Source organism: Chlorocebus sabaeus, chromosome 23 (assembly GCF_047675955.1).
Source record: "Chlorocebus sabaeus isolate Y175 chromosome 23, mChlSab1.0.hap1, whole genome shotgun sequence".
Taxonomy (NCBI): domain Eukaryota; kingdom Metazoa; phylum Chordata; class Mammalia; order Primates; family Cercopithecidae; genus Chlorocebus; species Chlorocebus sabaeus.
This window is the reverse complement of record NC_132926.1, coordinates 83,285,927-83,307,585: the sequence shown is the minus strand read 5'-3', so window position 1 is coordinate 83,307,585 and position 21,659 is coordinate 83,285,927. Positions and strand designations below refer to the sequence as shown.

The 21,659-nt window shown below is 39.1% G+C and overlaps 1 protein-coding gene across 5 annotated transcripts in view; it reads left to right on the top strand.

The window, feature by feature from the left end:
• The first annotated feature begins 17,601 nt into the window (after positions 1-17,601).
• The window catches only part of RGMB (repulsive guidance molecule BMP co-receptor b), a 28,609-nt gene continuing 24,551 nt past the window's right edge, over positions 17,602-21,659 (top strand). For 2 of the 5 annotated variants that reach the window (XM_037985324.2, XM_073010794.1), the window contains exons 1-2: positions 17,604-18,840; positions 19,808-19,883. Coding sequence is in view for 2 of the 5 variants with exons in the window: in XM_008014040.3 (XP_008012231.3) it covers positions 19,879-19,883 (5 nt within the window). In the remaining 3 variants the exon portion in view is untranslated. Of the gene's footprint in view, positions 18,841-18,952; positions 19,497-19,807; positions 19,884-21,659 lie in introns of those variants that run through there. The other 3 variants (XM_008014040.3, XM_008014041.3, XM_073010795.1) reach the window with 3 other exon arrangements.

The following is a 21,659-nucleotide window of genomic DNA, read 5'->3' as shown; positions in this document are numbered from 1 at the left end:
ACTGTTATAAGCAAAAAGACCAAATTTAGGAGATAATGTGAATGGAAAAACAATTTTGGGCAAAGGACTAAATAGAATGAAAAATGCGGATAATTAAATGTAACCTAGAAAAGATTTGAGGACTCAGAGGTGCCAGTGACAATTTCATCATGATGTGGAAAATAAGCACAGACCATATTATCAGCTTGTTAAGAAATTCTTCTCTAAGGTTGTAACGATGTAACTAGCAGTAGTAATGGTAAAGTATAATTTAACTGCTATGAACTTGTTAATTAGTCAGAGTCTAATTCTCTGTTAGGGCCTCCATCAGCCATTCCAGTAATTAATTGTCCAAATTAGTTGTAATCATTGAGTTCATTGATAAAAACTTTCATGTTAACACAGAGCATAGGGCAACAACAATAAAAAAGAAACTGCTAAATATCCAAACTAAGTGTATTAGTCCATTTTCACACTGCTATAAATAGATAACTGAGACTGGATAATTTATAAAGGAAAGAGGTTTGGCCAGGCGTGGTAGCTCACATGTGTAATCCCAGAACTTTGGGAGGCCAAGGCAGGCGGATCACTTGAGGTCAGGATTTCAAGAGAAGCCTGGCCGACATGGTGAAACCTCACCTCTACTAAAAATTGAAAAATTAGCTGGGCATGGTGGTGCACACCTGTAGTCCCCAGGAGACTGAGGAAGGAGATTCATTCAAATTCGGGAGGCAGAGGTTGCAGCGAGCTGAGATCACACCACTGCACTCCAGCCTGGGCGACACAGCAAGACTCAGTGCCCCAAAATAAATAAATAAATAAAGAGGTTTAACTGACTCACAGTTCCACATGGCCAGGTTGGTCTCAGGAAACTTAAAATCGTGGTGGAAAGTGAAGGGGAAGCAAGGATCTTCTCCACATTATGGCAGGAGAGAGAAGTACAAGCAGAGAAGTGCCAAATGCTTATAAAACCATCAGATCTAGTGAGAACTCACTCATTATTCCAGCAACAGCATGGGGGGAACCACCCCCATTCATCCAGTCACCTCGCTCCCTTGACATGTGGGAATTACAAATGAGATTCAGGTGGGGACACCAAGTGAAACCATATCACTAAGATCGAGCTACCCAGTAGAAATTACCTTAGTACTACTTAGTTGATACCATTCTCTCATTAACTACTTGAGGTCTCAGGTCTTCCTATGAAATTTCCAATGAACCCTTATGATGAGGTTTGCTGACTGGAAACATCAAAAATAAGTCTAAATATCAAAGTGAAGTGTAGGGTGAAACATCTGTTCAACGCATAGACATTGGATCAATGTGTGAACTATCTTAGCCCATTAATTTCTTTTTTATTACTAGAAAAAAGTTAAATTTAACTATGACAATGCATTTCCACTGAGGATGTGAGCAGTGCCAATAAAGGCCAATGAGATCATTTATAGATTAGCTATCGTATTAACCATATCTCTATTCAATCAACATAAATACATATACACAGATTTAGACAGAGTGAAACGTCTTGGCTATGGAACTCTTGACGAATGGGTATTTATGGATGGCTAACATTTCTTGAAAATTAACTTCATACTTGTACATAGCCAAACTCTTTTAATTTTATTGGAATCATTTCCAAAATAAATCACTTACTTGCCTGACTCAATGAAGAATATTAATAACTCAAGTTTATCATTATAACGATTATTAAAGCCTTAATTTTCATAATCATGAGATTTAATAGTATGTCAGTGACCACTGAAACCAATCACCTTCTAAATGCTTAAGTCACCTGATTGACAACCTGCCAAGATGCCATCTCCCTGAACCTTGTACCCATTCGCTTATGACAGCTCACTTCTTTCTTTGACTGCCTATTGATTTTTTCAGTTTTGTGAATTTCTTATGTATATTAAATCAAAATCAGTTTACCTTTTGATTTTAGTGCTAACGTTCAGGGCCATGCAAAGTTAAACCCTTTTCCAATTACAGTTCTTTAAATATCTGAAAATAATTATCATGGTACACAAAGTCTTCTCTTTTTCTTCATTTTTCATTCGCTTCATGAATCATTATCAAGTGTCTACTTTGTGCTGGACCCAGTCTAGATGTTGGGAATATATATAGTATTAAATAAGACCAATAAGTTTCTGCCCTCATCAAACTTACTGGTGGAGAAGACAATAGACAAGAAAATAAATAAGCAAACAAGATCATTACAGATCACAGTAAATATCAAGAAGACACTGAATAGGCTTCTGTTTTGGAAAGGTACTGGGAGACACTGAGTGCATAGGGAAGACTCCCTATCCGAGCAGAGACCTGAAAGTTAAAGCTCCACCCAGAAGAAAAGTCAAGAGAAAATTCCTTTAGACAGAAAGAACAGTAAATTAATTCACTGTAAGAGAAGAAAACTCTCGAAATCATCAAGGAATATGAAGGAGGCAGCTGTGGCTGGAGAGGTAAGAGTGGGAGAGGTAAAGGGCCTGAGATAAGGGGGAGGGGGAGCAGTACCTGATCATGTAGGGACTTGGTAGAAGCCTTCCATTCCTTTCCAAATGCAGTGGCAAGTGACAAACATGAGAGCAATAAATCTGAGGTACATTTCTGAAAATCACTCTGGCTTCCTGAACCTTACGAATTCCTGTAACCATTTCTCGCAGGAATGATTGCTTCTCTAATCCTGCTCTAGGTTTTCCACATTCTCCTCCAGAAGGGAGTCCATAAATGAAGGCACGTGATCTTTCCATGTGATCTGCTCATTCAAAGTTAGGTGAAAATAATCACCTCAATTCCTTTAATGTTCTCCTCGTTTACTTAATGCAACTCAAGATTGAGATTTCCTTTGGGGTATTCCAGGGATAGAAACCAAATAAAGAAGCTTATCAGAAACCAAAGTAAGTAAACTCTGTTTGAGGGCTTAAAAGCAGCAATTCTCAGTCTCGCCTGCCCATTGGAAATATCTGGGGACCTTTTAAAAACCCCTAGTGTGCAGACAACATCCCAGACCAATTAAATCAGAACCTCTGAGGGTATTCTTTTTCAGATCCCAAGATGATGTTATTATGCACTCAGAGGATAAACACCATGAAAGAATGGCTAGCACTGTGCTCCCCAACTTTAATGTATAGACAAATCATCCGAGGATCTTATTAAAAACATATCGGTCTGGGGTAGGACCTAAGAATCTGAATTTTTAAATAGCTTCCAGGTGATACCTTTGCTACTGGTTTAAGAACTAAACTTTGAGTAGCAAAGGGCTTAGCCCAAAGGTTCTCACAACACGTACCAGAATCACCTGGTGGCGGGGAGGGGGGAGGGGCAGTTGTTAAAACACAGGTGGCTGGGCCCCATCCTCAGAGATTCTGATCCCGTAGATCTGGGAAGAGGCCTGAGAATTTGCACCTCTAACAAATTCTCAGGTCATGCTGATGCTATTGGAGTAGGGACCACACTGAAATCCACTGGATTAGTCGATTAGCAAAAACCACGTGAACTGTAGGCTCTCAAGTTTGGAGCACAGACTTTATAATTTTAACTTTCATTACCCAGAATGCTTTTCACCTATTTTCATTCTTCCCTGAATTCCATTTGGGCACATTGTTATTGTACATTCTCCTCAGGAAAATGCTAGCTAAAAGGAATTTTATTTGGGGAAGGAGAAATATGACAATAATAGGCCAGCAAACGAGCTTTGGATGAGGAAAGGGAAATGTATCTGAAACACTGAAGCTTCCCCAGATATGTCTTATCACTAAAAGCAGCTTAGACTAAATTTTGAATTGTCTCTTTCTCATAGATTTTAGCTATAGTGTGCAACCAGTTCTCCCATTTAACAAAAACTTTAATGTTCTGCATTGTTTTCATTGCGCGTCTGCCTCTCTGATTTCTTGTTTGCTTTGTTCCAATGCATCTTTGTGTCTCTTTCTTATGAACATCCTGCATAATGCAAACCAATAAGAATATATGCCTCCAAAGTGTGGAGAGTTGAGTGTCATAAATAGAAAATAAAGTGAATTGTTCTTCCAACACCAAGTGTTTCTCAGGAAGCATTTTTTTTTTTTCTGAAGAATATTTTTCCCTCGGGCTGATTTGCATACCAGGAAAGTGACATATATGTTATACTTCATCTGTTATACATATTTCCAAGGTGACATCACTTATTTTTGTCTTAGTATTATTGTAGGACAATTATTTAAATTGTTCTATTAATAAAATGTGTTTTAATGAACCAGGGCATCTCTATTTTCCCTATATAAATGTTTGTTTATTCAATAAATAAGTTTTTGTTCATGTCTAGGAGTTGAAAATAATATGTAATTAACTGTCTATAAAGTAGATATTTTAAAAACTACCACACTTGGCAATCTTCTGTGAATCAGTTAAGAATTCATGTGGTTATGATATAATCGAAACCTTTTTTAAAAACCCTAAAACAATTATGACACAATTCACCTCAAAATAGCATAGAATCTTACAGCTCTAAATTGTGGCATGACAATGATAGCAGCAAACTTGTCAAATCAGATAAGAGAGTGCATAATTAGAAAACTAAGTGTTCTATCAATCACTTATTATTCCCAGAAAAGAAGGGACAATAATAGAAAGTACACTGAGACAACATAACAGGATTTTTTTCTCTGATTTAATTTAAAATGTCAAATTACTTTTTAAAACCCTCTCAATTAGAAATGTACTCTGAGGGATAACCAAAAAAAGTCCCTTTGAGCTGTATTTTATTGTTATTTTTAAGAAAATAGAAAACAAAGTTTTGGCTTGAAGACTTACACCTAGAGTAAATCTATTCTGGCAGAAACTCAAACAGATACTAGAAAATGGGATTTGATTGACATCTTGCTTGATATCTGTCGTAATAGTTTAAGAAAATCATTGAGTTAACAGAGAGGGCCTTGCAAAAAAGTACAGAAAAACCAAGGAACATTCCAAGACTCAGATTCCATGTGATAAATGTTAGAAAGGTAAATTTTGGGCAATGAGTTCAATGATACGTGGCTTCATTATTTCTTTATTGACTCACTGGGATTACCTAGTATTGACCAGCAGCAGGAGCCATAGCTGAAAATGCATTCCCAAAGTCACTAGGTTATGAGTATTGCAAGTGCATGTGATCTGTTTGTTTTTAAGTGAGTTTGTATTTGCAGGCAGCCCTTGGGGACAATTAGAATTTTGGCAGCTGAGAAGGCAAAATGACTAACAGGCCCTGCAGCCAAAATAGCTTTACATAGAAATTCTTATTAAAGCCAATACTAAGTATACACAATTTCATCTATGACTAAGATCCTAGAGATGAGAGAAACTAAAATTAAATTATTGGTTAGAATGATATTGCTATAAAAGAACATGACATTTGGCCCCCCCAAAAAATCAAACCCCAAAAGTAATTATAAATGTAAGGTATCCTGATTGGGAGAAAATGCTACTTAGAGTTCCACAGAAGTCCTTTAGAGCCCAGTATCATTCAACATTTTTATTAAAAGCTTTGAGTGGAGATGTTAACACTAATCAAACATATAAATGGTTAGAATTACGGTGTCTTAGAAAATTAAGATTAAAGTCTAATATGAGCATGAAAAGTTTGAGAAATGGGTGAAAAACAATAAAATGCTATGTTCAATAAGGGAAAAATGTGAAGTGGTTTACACAGAAAATGGTGAGTACTATAAAACACTAACAAGAACAAAACACCAAAAAGTATGAGAAAAACGAAAAATGTCAATAATGTGTCACTAACACAAAAATGCTATATTTTATTCTTCATTTAAAATAGTATTTAATACATTGAGTGAATTTCATTTGCATTGCTTTGGTTTAGTACAAGTGAAATTTGAAGTTCACTCTGGCAGAATTATGTAATAAGAGACAGTCAAATTATATCATTCAGAAGAGAATAGAAGAATTAATAAAAGGTTAAGAAAGAAATACCTTCATGGCAAAAGTTATAGAAAGTTAATAGTCCAGAAAAAGAAAAGGCTGCAAAGGGGAAATGATAGAACTCTTGAGTAATATACAAATAGAAAGAAGTAGTAAGTGTAAAGGTTAAAAGACTTTTTAGAGCTATACATATGGGTTTGAATCTAATATGGTTTGGCTCTGTGACCCCACCCAAATCTCATTTTGTAGCTCCCGTAATTCTCACATGTTGTGGGAGGGACCTGGTGGGAGATGATTGAATCAATCATGGGGGTGGGTCTTTCCTGTGCTATTCTCGTGATAGTGAATGGGTCTCGCAAGATCTGATGGTTTTAAAAACAGGAGTTTCTCTGCACAAGCTCCCTCTCTTTGCCTGCTACTATCCACGTAAAATGTGACTTGCTCCTCCATGCCTTCTGCCACGATTGTGAGGCCTCCCCAACCATGTGGAACTGTAAGTCCAATAAACCTCTTTCTTTTGTAAATTGCCCAGTCTTGGGTATGTTTTTAATCAGCAGTGTGAAAATTGACTAATATAAATCCTACCTCTTCAACTTCTTACTGTGCAGAGAAAAATAAAGTCATGGTTTAGTAAGTTTCCTCAATTTTCTCTAAATTTCCTTATCTGTAGAATATAGAAAATAAAGGTATCTAGGATTGGACAATCGTTGTGAGAATTAAGTGTGATAATACATTTAGTGCAGAGTTTGCATTGGTTTCTGGGTCTCATTTCCCTCATTAATTAATCAAATTTAGTTAAAATGATGCTTTTCTAAAGTCAAAGAGAGACAATGCTAGAGTAGATCCCAAATATGAATGTTTTGTTTGTTGTTTATTTTTGTTTTTAATTTTCTTTCCAGAAAAAAACAAAGGAAGGAGATCAACAAATATAGATTATTTTAAGACCAAGTTATCCTTTCCCCCAAAATAAAGGGAATGGTCTAACTCAGATTCCCAAATTTGCAAACAAAGCTTGTTTATGATATTTTACCTTTCAGGAGTGCCTTTTGTCCTTGGAATCTGGATTATTCTTACTCTTTCTGTCTTCTTAAATTAAACTTCTCAACATGTTCTTTCCTACCTAAACCCTATGTATTATCATCTTTTCTCTTTCCAAGATACATATAATCTGCAGTCTACTTCCCTTAAGGTCCACATTTCTTATCACTTCTCTGACCACTTTGATCAAACTTTGGCTGTCCTGGATGTCATATGAAATATGAGATATTCTACGAGAGTTGTTGCGAGGACTTTGGGAGAAATCCAGACCAAGAACCCATAATGTTATAACTAAACACACCAATCCATGTATTTTATTGTATGTAGTTATCAAAACTATTTTCATGTAACTTTAAGAGAATTTACTAAAGAAAGGTATAATTTTCCTAATTTACTGTACATCTAAATGCCTAAAAGGGAAAGAACACATATATATAGATAGATGTGAATATGAAGTCAATCATGGTAAGCACCTTGCAGTCTTTCGTGATTCATGAAGCCTATCACTGAGATGCAGGATATCTGGTGGCAGGTGAAGTCTCCAATTTTGTTGAAATAGATCATTTAGTAATGTGAAGGCTGTTAAAAATGAAACTATTTATATAATAAAAAGAAAATAATTCATTGCCTACATCTGTCTGCTGAAATGAAATAAAAATTGGTTATTCAAATGATATATTATTACATGTAATGTGAGAATTCAGGGATAGATGCAGCAAACACAAAGAAATATTGAAGAAATTCTCACTAGGAATTCGAACAAATCTTAAATTTAGTAAGTCCAAAATTTTACTCATGCTTTTCCCCTGACAATGTTCAACTTTATCTGAGCACTCTGCTCTCACTCTTTTGTGTTCAAATAAATGGGGAACCACACAGAACCATCCTGCCCTTTAATATTCCAAGATAACCCATCGCTACCTTCCTCAATGACTAGGTTAAGAGGCCTCTCAACTCCTTCTCACCACTCTCAGAAGATAACCTGATGACATTCTTGCCTATCTGCCCTTCATGCAAGGCCTCTTTTCTTATCTTTGAGATTATCCTAGTTAATGAACTATCTCCGTATTGCAACAGACTTTATGAAATCATCCCCTTAATTGTCTGGTGCATTTTGTCTAGTAAAAACTATTTCAACTGTTACCTTAGTTGATGACAATTCCTTTTTTTTTTTTTTTTTTTTTGAGACAGGGTCTTTTTCTGTCTCCCAGACTGGAGTGCAGTGGCACAATCACAGCTCACTTCAGGCTTAACCTCCCTGGGCTCAGGTGATCCTCCCACCTCAGCCGCCCAAGTAGTGAGGACCACAGGTGCATACCACCATGCCCACCTAATTTTTGTTTTTTGTGGGTTTTGTTTTGGTTTTGTGTGTGTGTGTGGTTTTTTTTTTTGTTTTTTTTGTTTTTTTTTTTTGGTAGAGATGGGGTTTTGCCATGTTGCACAGGCTGGCTTTGAACTTCTGGCTCCACCTTGGCTTCCCAAAGTGCTAGGATTACAGATATGAGCCCAGTGGCAATTCCATCTTGGTGGCAGCTCAAGCCAAAACCCTGGAAGTCATTCTTGACTCCTCTTTTTCTCAAGCATCCCCATCCAACCTACCAAGGAATCCTTTTGGTTTTCACCTCAAAATACATCCCGAATCCTATCACTTCTAACCAATTCCATTGGTACCCCTATGGTTTGAGCCATTACCATCTGTTGCATAGATTATTTTAAAAACCACCCCACAGGCCTCTCAGCTCCCACTATTGCCTGGCTATAGTATACTCTCAACAAAATTACATGAATGAACTAAAATTCAGATCATGTCATTTATCTGCTCAAAATTCTCCAAAGGTTACCAACTTCAGTCAGAGTTCTTACAGTGGTTTAGAAGTTCTCTATGGTATGGTTTCTCCATGACCTCTCTGAACTCGTCACCTATCAGTCTCACTTGAATCTGACAAAACGAGCCTCTTTTCTCTGTCTTGAATATGTCAGGCATGCTTCCACCACAAAATCTTTGCACTGGCTGTTTCCTCTGACTTAAATTCCCTTTTTTCAGATAGTTATATGGATCACTCTATCACCTCTTTCAAGTGTTTGCTCAGAGGTCACATTCTCAGTGAAGTCCATTCTAACCACCCTTTTAAAACTTGCACATCCAAATTGGCATTCTGCACCCTGTTATCATGTCCTATTTTTCCCAAAACACTTTAACCTTTTAATATATTATAGAATATCCTCATGTCTATGACTTATGCCTGTCTTCTCCTCTAAGAGGGAGAAGGATTTTTATGTTTTAACCATTAATGCATATCTTAGTTCCTCTTTTCTCTTTCATTGCTATATTCCTAGTGCCTAAAAGACTGTCTGACACATAGTAGGTAGTTCAATAAATATCTGTTGAAAGATTGATTAGTCAAATAACCAATTAATTGGTTGAATGAATGGATAAATGAATATAATAATATTATCTGTTTAAAGTAATAATAAGTGCTGCAGCTATGCACTGATAATCTGAATTATTTTCCATTCTAATTCTATTCAACTTTTTATCAATACCCCAGTTCTCTTTCCAGGCTTTGAATATGTTAAGAAACCATTAGTATTGCTGTGTTTCTAGTACCATGGACACCACACATGCCTTACCATAATCAGACAGCCCTACACAGGAAAACAGTGAGGAAATGGCATAAGCTAAGTTGTGAGGCAGACAAGAGTATGTCCATCAGATAATTCTGATTGTGAATTCATTAAAAACTAGAGGACTCCGATCAAATCAGTTGGAGTGTATATCAAAATTATATTCTCAAGATCAAGCCATAGGCTACTAGGCATTTAATCAAGCCAAGAATATTCATTCTTGACAAGTACTACATAAACTTGACAAGTACTACATAAAACAGGAAATAAGAGACTCTTTAGCCCTCTCTTTTATTGAAAAGAGATTCTTGATTGGTCTAGGAGGGGACCACAGGATTAATTTAAAATTTCTAACAATAATTCCTAAGGCCTTTCTTTTAACTAGTTCATTTTCAACTTCCCTATTAATTACACTGACTTGATTTATCATTGCCTCAAAACTTTTATGACGAATCTCTGTGCATTTTAACATCAGAACTCTCTGGTAAATAATATAGAGCAAAGAAGTCTAATGAAAACAACCGTACTTTAGAATCAAAAAGACAAAGTTCAAACCCAGTACTAACCATTTATTGTGTATCTTTAGCAGGTTATTTTTAATTGTGGTAGGAATATTTAACATAAGATCTACTCTCTTGACAAATGTGTAAGTATACAGTTTGTTAATTATAGGTACAATGTTGTACAGCAGATTTCTAGAACTTATTTGTCTTGCTCAACTGAAACATTGTGGCCGTTTGACTAGCAACTCTCCATTTCTCCCTCCCCTTACCCCTGGCATCCAACTTTCCACTTTGATTCTATGTATTTGACTATTTTAGATATTTCATGTAAGTGGAATCATGCAGTGCATGTCCTTCCGTGACAAGTTTATTTCACTTAGTATAATTTTCTAGAGGTTCATCCATGCTCTCACATATTGTAGAATTTCCTAATTTTTTAATTCTCAGTAACATTTCACTTTGCTTATACAGTACATTTTCTTTATCCATTAATCCATCAATAAACACTTAGCTGTTTTCACATCTTGGCTATTGTGAATAGCTCAGCAATGAACATGGAGGTGATAATATCTCTTCAAGATCCTGATTTCAGTTCTTTTAGGTGGAAACCCAGTAGTGAGATTGCTGAATCATATGCAGTACTATTTTTATGTTTTGAGCAATCTTCATACCATTTTTGATAGCAGCTGCATCATTTTGCATTCCCACCAACAGTGTGCAAGGGTTTCAATTGCTGCAAATCCTAGCCAGTATCTGTTGCCTTTTTTTATAACAGAGATTTTAACAAGTGTGAGGTGATATCTCAGTTCTCTGATGATTAGTAATGTTGAGTATTTTTCGTATACTTATTGGACATTTATATGTCTTCTTTACAAAAATATCTATTCAAGTCTTCAGCCCATTTTTAAAATAAGGTTATTAGGACTAATTTTGCTATCCAAGCGTAGTTCCTTATATATTTTGAAGATTAACTCCTTATCAGATATATAGCTTGCAAATATTTTCTTCAATAGCACAGTTTGCCTTTTCACTTTGTTGACTGTTTTCTTTGCTGTGCAGAAGCTTTTTAGTTCAATGTAGTTCCACTTGTCTGTTTTTGCTTTCATTGTCTATGTTTTTGGCGTCAGATCTGTGAAATCATTGCCAAGACCAATCCATAGTATAGAGCTTCTCCCCATTTTTCTTCTAGTAGTTTTACGGTTTCATTTCTTATGTTTACATCTTTAATTCACTTTGAGATGATTTTTGTGTATGTTGTGAGATAATAGTTCAATTTCTTTCTTCCCATGTAGGTATCCATTTTTCCCAATTCCATTTGTTGAAGATACTATTCTTTTTCCATTGTGTATTATTGGCACCCTTGTCAAAGATAAGTTGACTGAATATTTGTTGATTTATTCCTAGGCTCTCCATTCTACTCCATTAGTATATATGTCTATTTTCATGTCAGTACCATATTGTTTTAATTATTGTTTCTTTGTAATATATTTTATATTTATGTATTATATGATATATTATATATACTAATATTTATCTACTGTAATATATTGAGCAGGTTTTTAAATCTTTCAACCTAAATTTTTTCATCTATAAGAACAATAATCTGTGCTTCAGAGAGAGGTTATGAGGATACACTTAGATCTCCAGGAACCAGACATCAAGTGGAATTAAATTAAATAGATTTAAATTCAATAAATGCCTCTTCTGTTCCTTATTTCCCTGCGATTTGGAAACAATAAAAAAAAAAAACTCCCTCATTCAAATGCCAATTGGAATTAAAGGACTCTGCATTAGATTGCTAAAAAGTCTTCTGGGTATGGCACTTTCTGCCATAGTTTTTCCCTGTTCCTTGAACACTCCAAAATTGTTTTCACCTTGAGACATTGACCTCTGCCTTGAATGCTTTTCCCCATTTTACTACATAACTATCTTGTACTCAGACCTGAGCATGGGATCTCAGAAATTTATTTCCATTAATGGTGGCTCTTTCTCCTCCTTTTACTCTCTATCATAACACCCTGTTCCATAAGCCCTATAGCATTATTGAATATTGACTTGTTTGCCTGCTTATATTTCCTTTTTTTTTTTTTTTTTTTTTTTTGACAGAGTCTCACTGTTGCCCAGGCTGGAGTGCGATAGCACCATCTCGGCTCACTGCAACCTCCACCTCCGGGGTTCAAGGGATTCTCCTGCCTCAGCCTCCCGAGTAGCTGGGATTACAAGCATGCACCACAACGTCCAGCTAATTTTTGTATTTTTAATAGAGATGGGGTTTCACCATGTTGGACAGAGTGGTTTTGAACTCCTGACCTCAAGTGATCCACCCACCTCGGCCTCCCAAAGTGCTGAGATTACAGGTGTGAGCCACCGTGCTGGGCTGCCTGCTTTTATTTCCACCACCGGAATGTACATTCATGGGAGCCTTGTTGAATTGTATACAGCAGTATCCCCAGGACTTAGATTGACAGGACCATTAGTAGGTGCTCAAAAAACCTTACTTAATGAAAGAAATTTAAAAAGTTCTATTTGAGGATGAGCGAGCATCAGATTCTTTTTTGACAGGGAGAAAGTATGCTGGATGCTGACTGCTTACCGGGGGATGTAGGGGCAAGAATCCCCATCCTCTCTTCTAGCCCCCACACCCCAGGGGCCAGGGGAAAAGGAAACTTCATCTATTTCCCATAGAAGTCTGCACCAGTCATGCATTCCTCACATTCTTCATGGATGGACAGTCCCAGCTGGGACAGCTGAAGAGCCCATTAACAACTCAATAGCAAGAGTCCAAACCTCAGAGAATCCCTTCCTCCTCCCACGTTATCCTCTTCTTTTGAAACCAGCCCCACTCCTGAATTCAGCTAGATTTCTTTCACAGAAATTTCTGGCAAACATGCGCTATTTTTATTCCTGAGTTCATGCTCATCCTTGAGTTTAATCTTGCTTCTGGAGCAAACCCTACCTGAGCCTCCTCATGTGGCTCAGACAATTTGAAATGATAGGACAATGAAATACAGGAAGATAAGAAAAAAAAAGAATATTAATATGTTTGTACTTGTAATTATTTGAACACTGATTTTTTGGTCCTATTATTTTTTCAATTTTGTTAAGTCGTATTAAAACATATCTCCTTGGAAATTTTGCTACTATTGGTAAGGTATAAATACTTATTATCTGTATATTAAAATATGCAGGGGTGTTTTTAATGTAAACTCTTAATTAGGAGTATTGGCTGTAAGAATCAAGAGTATTCAATTTCCCATATGTCTTAGATTTCATGGTACTTTAAGGATTGCTGCATATTCCATTCTGTCATGTTTTTATAATATTCTTGCCATCGTATATACAGGTGAATGTGCGTATAGAGATTTTGCCTATGGAAGAAACTTTGAATTATAGCAATAGGTCCAAATTGTTTCTCATATGGGCACCTTCAGTTATTTGCTTCACTGAAATGGTTCTTTTCCAACTTCATGGAGTTCATTTTTATAAAGCAAATGTAATGGAGAAGTATGGATATCTTTGGGATGTATAAATTGCCTACTTAGACTGAAGAGTTAGAAAAGACTGTATATGTGTGTGTTCGTATATCTGGGTGTGTCTATCATGATTGCAACTGGAATAATTGGCAGATACAATGAAAAAAGGTCCAGTCCTTGCTGTTTTATGTTCTACTATTTTAAACTGTGCTGAATGGCTAAAATGTTTTCACTTTGGGTTTTTTTTTCCCTAAAAAATGAGACTTATTAGAAAAAAAAATTAAGCACTGGAAAGGGAGAAAGGCCAAGGAAAGACGGGTGTGTGTGTGTGTATAAAAGCAAAGCATGGTGAAGGAGCCCCTTCCAGCCCTTATTCCATGAATACAAAGAAGGAAAGACGCTGAAGCCATTTCTTCCTGGCCAGCCTGGCAGAAAAGGAACCACTAAACTGAAGGTACATTGAGGATAGGGGTCAGGTCTGTTTTATTCACTGTTGTATAATCAGTACCTAATTATGGTGATTAACAGCCGGGAAACATTTGTTGAAGAATGAAGGAATGAAGACAGGGAGAGGAGAAGAGGGAGGGAGAGCTTCTATATGCCACCCAATGATGGAAGGATGAAGAGAGAAAGTTCTTCGTGAGAAGAGCTTTTCTAATACTAAGTGGACCAAAAAAAAAAAAAACGTTTTTTCTAGTACTTCTTTATAAATATCGACTTTACTAATTTAATGTGTATTCATGTGCCTTTTTCTTGTACGCATATGTGGGAATACTTCAGAACTGCAGGATTTCTCTTGAAAATCAGGCTTGAATTACTGATAGAATATAATAGTGTTCATCTTCTACAGAATATCCCTTCTTTTCTTTAACTTTTCTTTGTTCATTGGGCATGTGGTTAGAGGTTTTATTTTTTTAATTTGCGATTTACCAGAATTCTTTTCTTTAACTATCACATGAGCTGATGGTTCAAGACAACTGTCCTGTATCTTTGTTTGAGGGTAGGGAGGTAGCAAAGCAAATCCTCACCCTTTTAAAAGTACAACTAGGTCTTAGATCTTGTGTTTTCACTCTATTTAAACACTGATCCTATAAAACAAAACAGAATTTTATGAACTTCAATGTTTAATTAAACAAACATTTATTAAATCACATCTAGAAAGCAACATTTTCTCCTAACATTATTTTATAAATATCCTTTTTTTGTTTTTTGAGATAGAGTCTCACTGTATTGACCAGGCTGGCCTCAAACTCCTGGCCTCAAGGGATCCTCTTGCTTCAGCCTCCCAAGTAGCTGGAACTGCAGGCTCAGGTAGCCAAATGTAGCTCATTTGATATTCTGTTCCTTGCCAATAACACTATTAGTGTTACTAATATTTAAAATAGTGTAATTTATTAACAATAATAATTCTCAAACATTATGAGTAAACAAAGGAATTAAGTTAGGCATCAATCTGAAACTAATTTAGAGAATAATTTTTTAAAAAAACATGCAAGAAAAGTAAAACAAGAAACAAGAAAATGGATTCATATGCTTCCTGATAATTAAGATGACTTCCACAATTGCAAATGAAAAAAACTTAGGAACATCAGGAGTAAGCAAGCTATGATCTTGACAACTGAAGGGTTAGATGTACACATTAGTTGAATGTTCTAAAAGCTCAAGTGCTATCACCTTTTAGTGAATATTCAGAAGATGTTGCATATACACGTTGTATCACCGAAAAGTTTCTTTATAGTCAGTAGAAAAATGTTAAGTCAACTTTACTGAAAGGGGACTTTTTGTCCCTTCTCTATTCCCATCTTTGTTCTATTTTGCTTGATGTGACAAAAAAAAGAAAGATCAAGGCCAGGCGTGGTGGCTCACGCCTGAATCCCAGCTCGTTGGGAGACCTAGGCCGGTGGATCACCTGAGGTCAGGAGTTCGAGACCAGCCTGACCAACATGGTGAAGCCCTGTCTCTACTAAATACAAAAAGTTAGCCGGGTGTGGTGGTGCATGCCTGTAGTCCCAGCTACTTGGGAGGCTAAGGCAGGAGAAGCGCTTGAACCCGGGAGGCAGGGGTTGGAGTGAGCCGAGATTGCGCCATTGCACTCTAGCCTAGGCAACAAGAGAGAAACTCTGTCTCAAAAAGATAAAAGAAAAGAAAAATCAAAATGAAATCAGGTGAGAATGTTGTGAAGGATTGAGCAAGATTTTTTAAAAATGCGGAGAAGAAACAAGTCATGTCCTTTTACCAATGAAACATCCAAGATCTATTTAGAAATGTAAATGTTTTAGCATATTTGAATGAGGCAGTGGGAGTGTTGAGATTGATACAACTGAAAGCAACAGACTACTGTATAACATTTTGACTATAGTTACTAACAAAGTATTCTATTCTTGAAATTCACTGAGAGTAGATGTTAACTGCACTCACCATAAAAAAAGATATGTGAAGTAATGCGTATGTTAATTAGCTTGATCCAGCCATTCTACAATGTACACATATTTCAAAACACTATGCTGTATACCATAACTATATATATAGTTTTATTTGTCAATTAAAATACAACTTCTGTTTTTAGAGACAGGGTCTCACTTTGTTGCCCAGGCTGGAGTGCAGTGACCAGACCACAGCTCTCTGTAACCTGAAATTTCTGGGCCCAAGTCATCCTCCTACTTCAGCCTCCCAAGTAGCTAGGACTACAGGCATGTGCCACCATGTCTCCTAAGTTTTTAAAATTTTGTAGTAATGAGGTCTTGCTATGTTCCCCAGGTTCATCTCTAACTCTTGGACTCAAGTGATCCTCTAGCCTTGGCCTCCCAAAGCACTGGGATTACAGATGAGCCTAAAATATAATTTTTTTTAAAAAATGAAAGCAACAGAATTAGACAAGCTCACAATATTTTCCTACCAATGTTGTTTAAGGAAACTTTTTTTCCAAAAAAAAAAGTATCCCAAAAAGATACTTAAGAATCCTCTTTAATAGATAACTTTTAAAAGTGTGCATTGTATGAAAGCTAAGCCATTCTAAAATTCTGTTGTTGAAATTGAAGCATGATATTTGTAATTTAAAAGTTAATGCTTCTTTATGAGATTTTACCCTTTTTTGCCTTGGTTGCATAGAAAGTTCCCAGAAATAAGACAAGCTTGCCCAGAGGGAGAACTAATGTTCAAGCTTCCAAAGTGGGTAGTGAATTGAAAATCATGAAAACTGCTATGAAACTAAAGAAAAATTAAATGTATGATTTGATGAATGTATTTATGTGATGACTGACAAGTTAGCATCCAGGTTCTACTGACCAATATTTATGGGAAAAGACTGGAGGAGACAGGGAATTCTGGCAGCTTTTGCCTGCTATTTATGTACCGTCCAGCTTAGCAGGAGAAGGAGGAAGGACTGGGGCTGCATTAAAAAACATCCTCTGGGCTGGCTCACTGGGCTTGCTTTGAACTCTTGTTCATCATTATTTTATGCTGCAGCTTGTCTTTGTGTTGGTGGAAGGGAAAAGAAAAACACAAGAGACTAGCCTTTAGTTTCTAAATCAAAGCTGTGCTTTGCTGACTGCTGGAGTGGCTTTTCAAAAGCAAAACAAGTGGGGACATTAAAATTCCTTGCTTTTGTGAACCGGGAGCTGAGTTGGGTGTTTTTTCTTCTTCTTTTTAAATTCTCAGATGCAAAAGAGTATGTTTCAATGTGTCTTACATTTACCTTTAAACGATCTCAGTATTTTTTTTTTTTCAATTTGACTGGCACTTAGAAAAGATAAAGCAAGGTGAAAAAATACTAAGAAGGAACCTGCAGAGGTTTGGAGGAAGGGTGTTCATTGTCATCGCATTTAAGAAAGAGAAAAATATGTAAATCTTACTAATTATTGCCTCTTACACATTCTTTCTTGATAGTGACCCCAAGGTCCAAAGACGTTAAATCTGTTGCCTAAGACTCAGACCCAGAAAGTCAGAACTAGACCTTCCTCTGTGGATTCCCACTCGCCCTCTTTACACTGCCCTATGCTGCCTCTAGCGTTAGCCGGAGAAACTATAAGGAGGGGTTGGGGGAGGAGAAGGCAAAGAAAAGCTGGAGAGGGTCGTAGATTCTTGCCTAAGGAGGCAAGAAGTGACCTCCCTGAGTCAAGATACTTGAGCATTTGACTTGACTAAGAGAAGCAGCTCGCTAGTTCCAGGAGTTGAACGCGCCGATTAGCTGCCGCTGAGTATCTATAATTTTTTTGTTTGCTTGTTTGTTTTTCTACTTTGGAAGATCAATGTAAGGTAGAAAGTTAATCGCTTTCTTCTCGCCCTCCACGCCTTCCACGCTGACCGAAGCAACCGTCCTGCCTCGAACGTTTCGTGGGCTCATTCTTTGTAACACTTGCTCTGGGCCTTAGGTGTCTCTTTAAACCCTCTCTCCCCTCTTTATTTCCAAATCTTTATCTTTGACTTTCTTAAGCTGTAAAGACACACTGGCACCTTAGGTGGTCAGGGAAGATCGCTGGATTCCTTATTTCGGCGAAAGTCCAGAGGACCATTCCCGCCACTGTCCCCATTTTAGAAACACTTGGAAGACCCTTAAGGATCATTTACGGAGAGAAAGGGGAGCATTCTGCTGCTGCCGGCGGGCAGCTAGAGAACGTGGCGGGGGGCAGCGCATCTGGCGCCTTGGCCGAGGCGCAGAGTGGGAACAGCCCGCACGCGTCCGCTGCCGCCCTGCCTGGAGACGAGTGGCAAAATCGCCCACCAGGAATCGGCTGGTGCCGCGGGTGGGCGAAGGCACGGCCGCCGGCCCGGAGGGCAGCGCGGAGGGTGGCGCTGGCGGCGTGAAAGGCGTCTTTGTGCAAGACTGAGTGTGGTGGGGGGAAGGCGAAGAGAGAACTGAGCCCGGACCTGGACGCGGGGGTCTAGGGCGCCCCTATGCCCCTAGCCGTCCGCTGTGCCGGAATGAGCCGGGTAGCGCCGGCAGGGGGCAGTGTGGAGACAGAGGAGTTGCCGGGAGGAGGGGGTTCTCTGTTCACCTCTATTTCAGGCTGGACTGGGGGAAAAGCTGCCTGGAGGAAGCTGCTGGGGTGCGGGGGACTGAGCGATTTGGCTCCCCGCCCTCTCCCCTAGGTGGTGGAGAAATCGGGCTAGCTGGAAGGGCGCAGCTCCTCTCCGAGAGCTCATTCCGGAATCGGATTGCTGGGAGAGCGGCCCCCGAGGCGGAGCCTCCCTCCCGCCTGGAGTCCCGCTGCCCCCAACCTGGGGGAGAGGGGCGGGCGCCGCGCTGCCTTCCCTCCGCGCCTCGGCCGCGTGGCTTGCGGCTTATTTTCCCAGCTGGCAAGCGTCGCGCTGCAGACAAGGGAATGCCTGTGGTGAGTTGTTTATTTTGCTGAAGTTTGCGGTTGGCCCAGGGGACGTGGGGGGCGAGCGGCAGGCAGCGGCCGGGACTGTTTTGTTTAGGTCTCCATCCACCTGTGTGGTATAAATCTGCCAGCCTCAAGGCGGCGGGGGACCGGAGTGAGAAAGCGCTCCCAAAAGCCCCTTTTCGCCACTTACAGATATAGGACCACATTTGATTCTCCACGCCTGGAACCGGCTAGATCCTAGTTTACGCTCACCCCGCCCTCCAGCCTCCCATCAACGCTTCCCGCACCCGCTGTGTGCAGGGCTGGCGCTCCGCAGAGCAAACAGCGCCCACGACCCAGGGACAGCTGGCCACCGAAATCCCTCCCCGGCTCTCTTCCCCGTTCCTTGAGGACAGGGGAGCTGAGGTTTTGATGTGAAGGGCGCCCATGAAATTCGTGGGTACTTGTTCTGGCGTCTTCTGGAGTAGAGTTCTTTCAGGGGTGTCGGATCTGCCTGGGACTACAAAATGGGATCCTGGGTTGGCTGGAGTCTCCCAGACTAGGCTGGAGAGAGGTCGGCTGTTGGCTCGCGGGAGAGCCCAGAGGAACCCCTTGAGCTGATGGCAGTCAAGACCGGCGGCTGCGTTTGCCTGGAAGAAAAGCCTAAATACATTAGCGAGCCGGTAAAGCTTTTAAGGCCTTCTTGGGAACGAGTGGCTGGCTAATGAGAGGTTAATTTTGTTTCGAAGGGAAGGCTGCACTGGTTTCCTGAGATAAATGGACAGGAAGCGCATTACCTCCGTGCGCTGGCAAGCGGCTCCCAAATGCTTTTTGCACCTGCCGTTTTGAGCGGTGAGAGCAGCGGTGGAGCCCGCAGGGATTGCGGGGGCCCGTTGTCTACGAGCGGGTGATGAGCCCTTCGCAACCCCCGGGCTGTCTCCCTCCGGGAGTGCATTGCTCACACCAAGCTCTGGGACTCTTCTCTCACACTCAGGTCCTGCGTGTTCCGAAGTTCGGGGGCCCCCTGATCCGGCTGAGCCCCCTCCAGGAGCGGAAGGGTTAAGAATGATGTAAGTACAGGCACTTGGTTTCTCAAGTCGCCCGCTTGGCCCTCTTCCAAGTTGTACTTTCCTTATTTTCTCTCCTTTCCTTTCCTTACTGTTCTAACGCTTTTTAATAAACTTTTACTCCTGCTATGAAAAAAAAAATGATGTAAGTACAAACCACAGGCTGCTTGACGCGGAGCTGTCGGACTCTGAGCTATTTCAGCCGCTGCTTTGGGTACACAGTGGCCGGGGAGCAGCCGGGGAGCCCTTACTCTAGAATGGATTGCACAAATCGCAAACCTAGGTGATCTGTTAAGCAGTCAGAGATTCTCCTGTTAGATTTCTGGAAATGGAGACATATTAACTGGAGAACAGTTAAAAACATCACGTATAGGTTCAGGAAATGAAACCGCAACTTGTTTAGAATCCATTAGTGTTTCTGACATGTGTTTTAATTCTGTGCACTTGCACGTTCATACCGTGGTATGCTTTGCTGGATTCTCTGGATGTACTGTTCAGGTCTCCTCCTTCCTTCCTGAAAACAAAGAGGAAGGGAGAAAGAGTACCAGTGGCAAGAAACAGGGTGGATGTGTGAGTTGCACCACTCATCAGTCACTTCATGATTTTTTTCTGATTAAAACATAAAACTTTTATAAGTCACTGATTTTATGTTTGTGTTCTACCTGCCTCCCCGATTTTTCTTTGTAGAATCTAAAATCCTTTGTAACTTGCAGCTCACGGGATTGAGAAGTGGCTGCGCTATAAGCGACTATTCACTACACTCTTGCTTTCCAAGCTGATTCCTGCTCTTGCGAACAGTACGAATTTATCCGCGAGTGTGTCAACTGACCTATGTCTTGAAAATAGGAACCACCTTGCGGTTTAATTGTGAAAATTAGCATTTTCCTTTAGTGGCTGAACACTTATGCAGCAATAGAAAGTGAATTGTTAGGCTTATAAATCTCGAGCTTGTCAAATTTTACAACAGAGGAGCAATAAAGCGCCTTAGAGATGAAGTTTTTCCTCTGAAGAACAGTTCCGTTTAACGACACCAGGGTATACAATGACTCGAGGACGCCCTCTATTGATAGGAAAATCTAGAGCACCCTTGTACTTAAGGAACAGGATATGGGGGGAGGGGAGTAAAAAATCATAGAAAGTCACGAGTGGAAAGACCCAAACCAAACAGAAATTATTGATCCTTAACTATTGAGTATATGTTTTGAAGTATGATCAATAAAGTGAGGTGTTTCTTGTATAGGGGTCGAATTAAATCTTGGATTAAGAGAAAAAAATATTTAGTCCTTGTTAGCCAAATACTTTGAAAATCAGTATTTGATTACTTTTTTAAGATGCTTCTTAGTATGTCATGAACTGTACCTCATTAGTTATATGAAGTAATTGCAAGATAGTTAATTTTTGCTCTAATAATATTTAATCCACAGCATTATCTAAAAATGTCATATACCTTCCTCCCCAAAAGTCATTTCTCCAGGCAACTGTGAAGCTATTATTAAGCATATTATGAATATACACAGGCTTGGATTATATCGTGGGTAGTGAAAGGTGTGTTTACCCCGTAAGTCATCATAGTATATAATAAGTAACGAAAAGTTACAGTAAAAACAGATAGGCATCCTTCATTAGGGACATAGTGGTTTGGGCAATTCACAATGTGTCTATAATGAGTGAGCTGGTGAGACCGAAGGTTTGCCCCTCAATTATCTTAGTCCATTGATTAGCACATTTAAACATGTGTGGAATATCAGCATGTCCATGGTTGATACGAAATTCCTAATT